At 49.8% G+C, this 11,498-nt stretch overlaps 1 protein-coding gene across 7 annotated transcripts in view; it reads left to right on the forward strand.

Moving 5' to 3' along the window:
• Positions 1-8,903, forward strand: part of ppp1r26 (protein phosphatase 1, regulatory subunit 26) — a 42,399-nt gene extending 33,496 nt beyond the window's left edge. For 4 of the 7 annotated variants that reach the window (XM_070863627.1, XM_070863626.1, XM_070863630.1 and 1 more), the window contains one exon: positions 1,369-4,064. Coding sequence is in view for 1 of the 7 variants with exons in the window: in XM_070863630.1 (XP_070719731.1) it covers positions 1,369-1,383 (15 nt within the window). In the remaining 6 variants the exon portion in view is untranslated. Of the gene's footprint in view, positions 1-1,368; positions 4,065-8,833 lie in introns of those variants that run through there. The other 3 variants (XR_011588138.1, XR_011588137.1, XM_070863629.1) reach the window with 3 other exon arrangements.
• The last annotated feature ends 2,595 nt before the right edge of the window (positions 8,904-11,498 follow it).

An 11,498-nucleotide genomic window follows, 5' to 3' on the forward strand; every position in this document is an offset into this window, starting at 1 on the left:
GCAAGGCCAGCTGCACAGCAGCCCAGCGAGGGCCCAACAAATGATTCAACAACACCAGCTTTCACACCGAGACGATCAACCAGGGCAAGAAGGGCCCCAGATCGACTCACATTGTAAATAGTTACACTATTGACTTTGTGGGGGGTGGGGGGGGTAGTGTTATATATGTATACTTGTATTTACTCTGTACAGCCACCAGAGGGCTCATCCCCTGGAGTCCCAAGGGATCCCATAATCCCTTGGGAGCACAGGTATTTAAGGAGGCTTCACAGGTTGGAGAGGTACTCTGGAGACCTGCAATAAAAGACTAAGGTCACACTTTACTTTGAGCTCACAGTGTTCAGTCTGACTCTTTCTTCATACACAACAGAAACCTTATAATTTTATCACAATTTTCAATTGCTTACATGTATCTTGTTATAATTCTACAACTCACATTCTCCATTGTTCCGTCTAATGCTCCACTCCACCCAAACAATCTCTCAGCGGGCTGCCCACGACCAGAGCTCCAGCTGATGTAGCAGTATTATCTAATAGCATGCTGTGTTCCTGATTATAACCATCATCATAAGTGGCCCCTCGTATCGAGGATGACTTACTTCCACGCCAAAAAAGGATAAGTTCACAGGTGTTCCAATGAAGGACCTAATATTCTGGATCCTGAACTGCATGTTGAAGGGTGGAAGATGCCTGTGGGTGGATTGTTTTAACGTGGGGTGACCGTTGTACACCAGTCACCACACGGGGCTTGACAGAGCTAGGTCTTGGTCCAGGGGCGAGGGTTAACCAGGACGACTGGAGACCTGCTCTGCTGCACGGACCTAGTGCGCTCACATATCACAGTGTGGGCTGGGCCCGTGCTGCCCCTGGGCCCCTGGCCCCGCACTCACACCTCCCCTGGGCCCCGATCACGGCACTCCACAGTCTCTCGCCGCTCCTCCGCCCCGACCTGCTGTATCTGCCCACACTCCAATCACCGATCTTGTTGTTCCCTGAGGTGGCATGCCTCCTGGCTGCTCCCAGGCTGCTGCTCACCGCTCCTTATATGGCCCCGTCCTGCCGCTGGTGTTCTCCCGCAGATCGGGGCCTCCACGCTGCTCCTGGTTATAACATGACGATGCTGGCTGTCGCACTTGCATAAGAACATAAAAAACACCCCGGAGTCGGCCATTCGGCCCCTCGAGCCTGCTCTGCCATTCAATGAGATCATGGCTGTTCTGATCTTGGGCTCAGCTCCACTTCCCCGCCCCTTCCCATAATCCTTCACTCCCTTATTGCTCAAAAATCTGTCCATCACTTTGTGCTCGTGATCCATCTCTCGGTGTTTATCAATAACTTTGTTCAATTTTTTGTTTGCCTGAAATTCAGTGTGGAAACAATTAAAGAGTCAAACGGACCCAGAGGAGCCGAGGGCAGATCAGAAGAAGCAAGCGCGCCCACATGGGCTGTAATCAGACTCAGTCCCCACCCCGTTAATTGTGTGTGAAAGACAAGAAAGTAACCTGGACCGTGGTGATTGATGTGAGTGCTGGGGGAGTGAGGGGCCGGGGGGATCAGAGGGCATTCCGACAGGCTAAAGGAGGGATGTCACCGCACAGTGAGTCGTTCAACAGTCAATGTTCGCAGCTGCAAACAAAGCTGTGTCCTTGTGACAAACTGCTCACGGCCACAACCCCACCGGAAATCCTCAACAGCGAGTGCAGCAACTGAAACATCAGTAAGATGGCTGCGTTTCACTGCCCTCCCTCCTGCTTTCTACACAAACTGACTCTCACTGGGGTACAGGTCCCACACACACTGACTCTCACTGGGGTACGGGTCCCACACACACTGACTCTCACTGGGGTACGGGTCCCACACACACTGACTGTCACTGGGGTACGGGTCCCACACACACTGACTCTCACTGGGGTATGGGTCCCACACACACTGGCTCTCACTGGGGTATGGGTCCCACACACACTGACTCTCACTGGGGTACAGTCCCACACACACTGACTCTCACTGGGGTACAGGTCCCACACACACTGAGTCTCACTGGGGTATGGGTCCCACACACACTGACTCTCACTGGGGTACAGTCCCACACACACTGACTCTCACTGGGGTACAGTCCCACACACACTGACTCTCACTGGGGTACGGGTTCCACACACACTGACTCTCACTGGGGTACAGTCCCACACACACTGACTCTTACTGGGGTAAGGGTCCCACACACACTGACTCTCACTGGGCTACGGGTTCCACACACACTGAGTCTCACTGGGGTACGGGTCCCACACACACTGACTCTCACTGGGGTACAGGTCCCACACACACTGACTCTCACTGGGGTACAGGTCCCACACACACTGACTCTCACTGGGGTACGGGTCCCACACACACTGACTCTCACTGGGGTACGGGTCCACACACACTGACTCTCACTGGGGTACGGGTTCTACATGAGTTCCATTGCCCTTCAGTACCTCAAGTGACCATTCTTCCTGTGTGAGCTGAGACAGCGGATATTAGCAGGATGTTCGACCTTGTGGGGCTTCACAGCCGAGCTGGATATTCTCCCCAACATCTGCGCTCTTTCCAGATTCACTGGATAGCAACAAGGAGTGGGAACGCTGGCTGGATTTTCACTTACCAATCCCAGGGGCCCTCATCCCTCTCCTGCAGCTGTCCCACAGCATGGAATGGGACTGGAGCCTGGGGCCTTCCTGCTCAGTGAGCCTGCAGTACTGACAGGCTGATCTCCCTTGCCATAGTTTAATACCCCCTAAAATGTTGTGGGGCGGTGGGGAGTGAGGGGGGAATCAGTCAGGGTTCCTGCTCCAGGCTGCTTCTTTTCACTCATTCCCAGGGTGTGTGCATTGCTGGCAAGACCGGCATTGGTTATCCATCTCTAGTTTGATACGACCGAATGTGTCGCTCAGTCAGCTCAGAGGGCAGTACGAGTCAGCCACACTGGTGTGGGTCTGGAGTCACCTATAGGCCCAGACTGGGTAAGGGAGCAGGTTTCCCTCCCTTAAAGGGACATCAGTGAACCAGTTGGGTTTTTACCACAATCTGACAGCTTCATGGTCCCTGTTACTGAGCCCAGATTTTTATTTCCAGATTCTTTAAAAACTGAATTCAAATTGAAAAGTACTGAAATTCTCTGGATTATTATTATTGCTCTGGATTGCTGGACCAGTACAGTACCATGCCCAGATACCCCTGCTAGTAACTGTATGTAGATATGAGCAGCGAATGGCAGTGATACCTCCATGGTCAAATAGCCTACTCCTCCAGGCTCCTTCAAGGTTGTTGAGACGGCTGAGATACCGAGTGTGGCCTGTGCCCCTAGAATCCGGTGCCCCAGCAAGCATGGTGTCTTCAGCAGAGGTGGAAAAGGAGGTAATAAATAAACTCGGCTTTGTTCAGTTCAACAGCACCCCCTGCCCGTCCGTCCCCCCCTCAGTGTGGGAGTGGGGCGTCACTGAGTGCCTGTGAGAGGGGCGGGGGGCCGGTGAGATTCCCCACACCCTGCTGAACAATGGGTATTACTCAAATCACACCGACAGCAGACACACCCGTCCAATCGGATAAGGTGTCAGCAATTTCTGGGTGCCTGTTGTTACTTCCGCTCTGTGGAGCTGGATTGAACCTTTCCTTATGTTACTTACTTTGTTTAGTGCCAGCCCTCTGCCCCCTGCAGTTCCTTTGTTTTCTGCACGGGATTACTCTGCTCACTATTACTGGCCTCTTTTATTGGTGTCTTTGTCGTACCGCGAATGAGGGCGGGGTAATAATATCTGGAGTACATGTGCATCCAAACCAATGGCACATTGATCATTCAATTACCATATTGGTGTTACAGGGGCTGGATGCTGCACCTGAGCGTTGCTTTTCCACAATACTTAATTTGCCGATAATTATTGACAGAGGGAGCCACAGTGATACCAGATTGACTCGTCTGTCCACAGAGTTAATACAGAGCAGCAAAACAGGAACGTTCACTCTTTGTTTCTGTCAAGGTCTACGATCCCAGGCAGTGTCTTCCGCAAAGACCACTCCCAGGAACGCAGCAATACGCTGCCCCCATACTCACGGGATGGGGGTCTGTGCCTGCGAACCTCCCCCACAAGTTTGCTCCAATATGTGCGGGTGATGGTCAAGCACTCCCACAAAAACTATTCATCGATGTTAATCAAAACATCAGCCTGAGTAAAGTGGGTTTCTCAGTTATACGGACACCAAAGGGTGAAGAGAAACACAGGAAACTCCAACACGGGAAACCCCAAACACAGGAAACTCCAACACAGGAAACCCCAAACACTGGAAACCCCAACACTGGAAACCCCAACACTGGAAACCCCAACACTGGAAACCCCAAACACTGGAAACCCCAACACTGGAAGCCCCAACACTGGAAACCCCAACACTGGAAGCCCCAACACTGGAAACCCCAACACTGGAAACCCCAACACTGGAAGCCCCAACACTGGAAACCCCAACACAGGAAACCCCAAACATTGGAACCCCCAACACTGGAAACCCCAAACACTGGAACCCCCAACACTGGAACCCCAACACTGGAAACCCCAAACACTGGAAACCCCAACACGGGAAACCCCAAACACTGGAAATCCCAACACGGGAAACCCCAAACACTGGAAATCCCAACACGGGAACCCCAAACACTGGAAATCCCAACACTGGAAACCCCAACACTGGAAACCCCAAACACTGGAAATCCCAACACGGGAACCCCAAACACTGGAAACTCCAACACTGGAAACACTAACACTGGAAACCCAAAACACTGGAAACTCCAAACACTGGAAACCCCAACACTGGAAACCCCAAACACTGGAAACCCCAACACTGGAAACCCCAAACACTGGAAACCCCAACACTGGAAACCCCAAACACTGGAAACCTCAAACACTGGAAAACCCAACACTGGAAACACCAAACACTGGAAATCCCAACACGGTAAACCTCAAACACTGGAAAACCCAACACGGGAAACCCCAAACACTGGAAATCCCAACACTGGAAACCCCAAACACTGGAAACCCCAACACGGGAACCCCCAAACACTGGAAACTCCAACACTGGAAACCCCAAACACTCGAAACACCAACACTGGAAACCCAAAACACTGGAAACTCCAAACACTGGAAACCCCAACACTGGAAACCCCAAACACTGGAAACCACAAACACTGGAACCCCCAAACACGGGAAACCCCAAACACTGGAAAACCCAACACTGGAAACCCCAACACTGGAAACCCCAAACACTGGAAACCCCAAACACTGGAAAACCCAACACTGGAAACCCCAACACTGGAAACCACGAACACTGGAACCCCCAAACACTGGAAACCCCAAACACTGGAAACCCCAAATACTGGAAACCCCAACACTGGAAACCCCAACACTGGAAACCTCAAACACTGGAAACCCCAACACTGGAAACCCCAAACACTGGAAACCCCAACACTGGAAACCCCAAACACTGGAAACCCCAACACGGTAAACCTCAAACACTGGAAACCCCTACACTGGAAACCCCAACACTGGAAACCCCAAAATCTGGAAACCCCAAACACTGGAAACCCCAACACTGGAAACCCCAAACACTGGAAACCCCAACACTGGAAACCCCAACACTGGAAACCCCAACACTGGAAACCCCAAACACTGGAAACCCCAACGCTGGAAACCCCAAACACTGGAAACCCCAACACTGGAAACCCCAAACACTGGAAACCCCAAACACTGGAAACCCCAACCTGTAAAAGGTCACGGTCTAGAGAGATGGAATAAAGCTGAGTTCAAACTGTGCCAGCATCCCCAGCCAGACAAAGCATGAATGGAGGCCAGAAATGTGCAGAGCAACAGGTCGACTGAAGGCCAGAGACATCGCCCACAGGTCGTCCTGTGAGCACCACTGTGATAAAGAGCAGTAGTGAATGTCTGTGTCCCTGGAAGCAACCATTGTGGGGAAAGTTAAATTTAAAGATGTTTTAGAATTAGATTAAGAAATGAGTTACATGTGTTTGTGTCTCGCGTTCTGGGTTTAATGAAGGAAGCTGCTTTCTTGCTTGTGGCAGGCATCAGAGGCTGGTGCTTCTCAAACCGTTTGTTTTGTGTAGTGCTTCTGAGCTTATTCATCTCTCGATTCTCTGTAAGAACATGAATGGAACATGGTGGTTAAATAAATATGTTGCTTGAAGAAATTGGAAATGTTATTGTGAATAATGTCATGTAAAATATATCACCTCAGAGCATCCTGTGGCAGGCCAGCGAACAGCGGCCATGGCTAGTTCGACTCACCGTGCCCGTTTAATGTCGACGATATTGTGCCCTGGAAGTCGCTGTCACCGTGAGATGGAAGCAGCATGGCCTGCCTTCTACAGGGCAATAAACTGGTGTCTCTTTAAACAATCGGGTCCAGATAGAGAAATAAAGAGAGGGAAAGAAAGATTGGATTAAGAAAGAGAGAAAGGAAAAGTAATTTTTAAAAATCTCCAACAACAATTAAATCCTGAAGGAATGAGACTCCACGCTTGTAATAGTTCATTTTCAGTGCCAGAGAGGGTGACACTCATCACATCGTTAAAATGAAATGACATAGAAATTTACGGCGCAGAAGGAGGCCATTTCAGCCCATTGTGTCCCACCGGCCGACAAAGAGCCGCACGGCCCTGGGTCAGCAGCCCTGAAGGTTACATATAAACCCATGAACAATGAACAATGGCGGAAAGGTAAAGAGCACCCGGCCCAACCAGTCCACTCCACACAACTGCGACACCCCTTGTATCGGAACATTTTACACTCCACCCCACCCGGAGCCATGCGATCTCCTGGGAGAAGCCAAAAAACAGTTAAAAACCCACACCAATTGCGGGGAAAAATCTGGGAAAATTCCTCTCCGACTCATCTGGGCGATTGAAACTAGTCCAGGAGATCACTCTGGCTGTAATAGATCGTGTCTTAACTTTCTGTGGTGAGTTTAGTTCCGATCTAGGGTCAGCTGTGGCTCGTGTATAGCAGACTCAACTCTGAGTCAGAAGGTTGTGGGTTCAAGTCCCACTCCAGGGACTTGAGCACAAAAAATCTCGGCTGAAACTCCAGTGCAGTACAGAGGGAGCGCTGCACTGTACTGTCAGAGGGGCCGTCTTTCAGATGAGACATTAAACCGAGGCCCCGTCTGCCCTCGCAGGTGGACATAAAAGATCCCATGGATCCCCAGAGTGTGAGGAACCTTACTGAAGAAGAGTTATCCCCAGTGTTCTAGGGACAATATTTATCCCTCAATCAACACAACAAAAACAGATTATCTCGTCATTATCACATAGCTGTTTGTGGGAGCTTGCTGTGCGCAAATTGGCTGCCGGGTTGCCCATGTTACAACAATGACTACACTCCAAAAGTACTTCATTGGCTGTAAAGCGCTTTGAGACATCTGGTGGTCGTGAATGGCACTATAGAAATCCACATCTTGATTAATGAGCCAGGCAAACAGTGACTAGTGGGGTGCCGCGGGGATCGGTGCTGGGGCCTCAACTACATACAATTTATATTAATGACTTGGATGAAGGGACCGAGTGTAATGGAATCAAGTTTACTGATGATATAAAGATGGGCGGGAAAGCAAATTGTGAGGAGGACACAAAAAATCTGCAAAGGGATATAGACAGGCTAAGTGAGTGGGCAAACATTTGGCAGATGGAGTATAATGTGGGAAAATGTGAGGTTATCCACTTGGGCAGAAAAAATAGAAAAGCTAATTATAATTTAAATGGAGAAAAATTGCAAAGTGCTGCAGTACAGAGGGACCTGGGGGTCCTTGTGCATGAAACACAAAAAGTTAGTATGCAGGTCCAGCAAGTGATCAGGAAGGGAAATGGAATGTTGGCCTTTATTGCCGGGGGGATAGAGTATAAAAGCAGAGAAGTCCTGCTACACCTGTACAGGGTATTGGTGAGGCCACACCTGGAGTACTGCGTACAGTTTTGGTCTCCGTATTTAAGGAAGGATATACTTGCATTGGAGGCTGTTCAGAGAATGTTCACTCGGTTGATTCCGGAGAAGAGGGGGTTAACTTATAAGAAAGGTTGGGCCTATACACATTGGAGTTCAGAAGGTGATCTTATTGAAACATAAGATAATGAGGGGGCTCGACAAGGTAGATACAGAGAGGGTAAATCCACTCATAGGGGAAACTAAAACTCGGGGACGTAGTCTTAGAATAAGGGGCCGCCCATTTAAAACTGAGATGAGGAATTTCTTCACTCAGAGGGTTGTAAATCTGTGGAATTCTCTGCCTCAGAGAGCTGTGGAGGCTGAGCGATAAGGGAGTGAAGGGTTATGGGGAGCGGGCGGGGAAGTGGAGCTGAGTCCATGATCAGATCGGCCATGATCGTATTAAATGGTGGAGCAGGCTCGAGGGGCCAAAATGGCCCACTCCTGCTCCTATTTCTTATGTTCTTATGCCATTTTCGTGAAGCTAACAATGTAGTGGCTCAACTCTGACAGCAACGTTTCAATATAGGCCCATTCTACGCCGTCTCTCCTCATCCTCTCATCTGTGGAATCAATCCAGTGAACCTCTGTTGCAGCCCCTCAAAGGTAAGTATATCCTTCCTTGGGTAAAGAGACCAAACTGTGCACAGTAAAGAGGGAAAAAGAGCAAACTAGCCAAAAACAGGAGCGGTTGTCCTTAGATGAAGTAAATAAAAGTGAAGATTAACCATCCAACTGACAGGAGGGACAGAGAGAGAACCTGCCATCTTTATCAGGGGAAGTGCAGAGAAATTTTGATACTTTTCTCTTTTCTCCCCGAGTGTGCCGTTTCTTCCTGGGATCTGAATCTTCAGGCAGCAGTAGCCCTCGGAAACCTTACCAATCGGACATTCGACATGTCAGCCGAGGAGGGGTAAGTGCAATGTTTGACCTGGAGGGGATTACACTGTCCCCGAACATACCCTCACATATTGTCCACACACTCACACATATACTTGCCAGCAGGGATCACAGGACAGTGACCAGGAGCAGGAACCCTGGCTGATTTCCCCTCTCTCTCTATCCCAGGGGTCACTGGGCAGTGATCAGGAGCAGGAACCCTGGCTGACTTCCCCTCTCTCTAACCCAGGGGTCACTGGGCAGTGATCAGGAACAGGAACGCTGGCTGATTTCCCCCTCTCTCTCTAACCCAGGGATCACTGGACAGTGATCAGGAGCAGGAACCCTGGCTGATTTCCCCTCTCTCTAATCCAGGGGACACTGGGCACTGATCAGGAGCAGGAACCCTGGCTGATTTCCCCTCTCTAACCCAGGAGTCACTGGACAGTGATCAGGAGCTGGAACACTGGCTGATTTCCCCTCTCTCTCTAACCCAGAAGTCACTGGACAGTGATCAGGAGCAGGAACCCTGGCTGATTTCCCCTCTCTCTAACCCAGGGGTCACTGGGCAGTGATCAGGAGCAGGAACCCAGGCTGATTTCCCCCTCTCTCTCTAACCCAGGGATCACTGGACAGTGATCAGGAGCAGGAACCCTGGCTGATTTCCCCCTCTCTCTCTAACCCAGGGATCACTGGACAGTGATCAGGAGCTGGAACACTGGCTTATTTCCCCTCTCTCTCTAACCCAGAAGTCACTGGACAGTGATCAGGAACAGGAACGCTGGCTGATTTCCCCTCTCTCTCTAACCCAGGATCACAGAACAGTGATCAGGAGCGGGAACCCTGGCTGATTTCCCTCTCTTTCTAACCCAGGAGTCACTGGACAGTGATCAGGAGCAGGAACCCTGGCTGATTTCCCCTCTCTCTAATCCAGGGGTCACTGGGCACTGATCAGGAGCAGGAACCCTGGCTGATTTCCCCTCTCTCTCTAACCCAGGAGTCACTGGACAGTGATCAGGAGCTGGAACACTGGCTGATTTCCCCTCTCTCTCTAACCCAGAAGTCACTGGACAGTGATCAGGAGCAGGAACCCTGGCTGATTTCCCCTCTCTCTAACCCAGGGGTCACTGGGCAGTGATCAGGAGCAGGAACCCTGGCTGATTTCCCCTCTCTCCAACCCAGGGCTCACTGGGCAGTGATCAGGAGCAGGAACCCTGGCTGATTTCATAGAACATAAGAACATAAGAATTAGGAACATGAGTAGGCCATCTAGCCCCTCGAGCCTGCTCCGCCATTTAAAAAGTTCATGGCTGATCTGGCCGTGGACTCAGCTCCACTTACCCGCCCGCTCCCCGTAATTCTTAATTCCCTTATTGGTTAAAAATCTATCTATCTGTGATTTGAATACATTCAATGAGCTAGTCTCAACTGCTTCCCTGGGCAGAGAATTCCACAGATTCACAACCCTCTGGGAGAAGAAATTCCTTCTCAACTCGGTTTTAAATTGGCTCCCCCGTATTTTGAGGCTGTGCCCCCTAGTTCTAGTCTCCCCGACCAGTGGAAACAACCTCTCTGCCTCTATCTTGTCTATCCCTTTCATTATTTTAAATGTTTCTATAAGATCACTCCTCATCCTTCTGAACTCCAACGAGTAAAGACCCAGTCTACTCAATAAGGTAACCCCCTCATCTCCGGAATCAGCCTCGTGAATCGTCTCTGTACCCCCTCCAAGACTAGTATATCTTTCCTAGAGTAAGGTGACCAAAACTGCACGCAGTACTCCAGGTGCGGCCTTACCAATACTCTATACAGTTGCAGCAGGACCTCCCTGCTTTTGTACTCCATCCCTCTCGCAATGAAGGCCAACATTCCATTCACCTTCCTGATTACCTGCTGCACCTGCAAACTAACTTTTTGGGATTCATGCACAAGGACCCCCAGGTCCCTCTGCACCGCAGCTTGTTGTAATTTCTCCCCATTCAAATAATATTCCCTTTTACTGTTTTTTTTTCCAAGGTGGATGACCTCACATTTTCCGACATTGTATTCCATCTGCCAAACCTTAGCCCATTCGCTTAACCTATCTAAATCTCTTTGCAGCCTCTCTGTGTCCTCTACACAACCCGCTTTCCCACTAATCTTTGTGTCATCTGCAAATTTTGTTACACTACACTCTGTCCCCTCTTCCAGATCATCTATGTATATTGTAAACAGTTGTGGTCCCAGCACCGATCCCTGTGGCACACCACTAACCACCGATTTCCAACCCGAAAAGGACCCATTTATCCCGACTCTGCTTTCTGTTAGCCAGCCAATTCTCTATCCATGCTAATACATTTCCTCTGACTCCGCGTACCTTTATCTTCTGCAGTATCCTTTTGTGTGGCACCTTATCGAATGCCTTTTGGAAATCTAAATACACCACATCCATCGGTACACCTCTATCCACCATGCTCGTTATATCCTCAAAGAATTCCAGTAAATTAGTTAAACATGATTTCCCCTTCATGAATCCATGTTCCGTCTGCTTGATTGCACTATTCCTATCTAGATGTCCCGCTATTTCTTCCTTAATGATAGTTTCAAGCATTTTCCCCACTACAGATG

This window comes from Pristiophorus japonicus, chromosome 20, assembly GCF_044704955.1.
Source record: "Pristiophorus japonicus isolate sPriJap1 chromosome 20, sPriJap1.hap1, whole genome shotgun sequence".
NCBI lineage: Eukaryota > Metazoa > Chordata > Chondrichthyes > Pristiophoridae > Pristiophorus > Pristiophorus japonicus.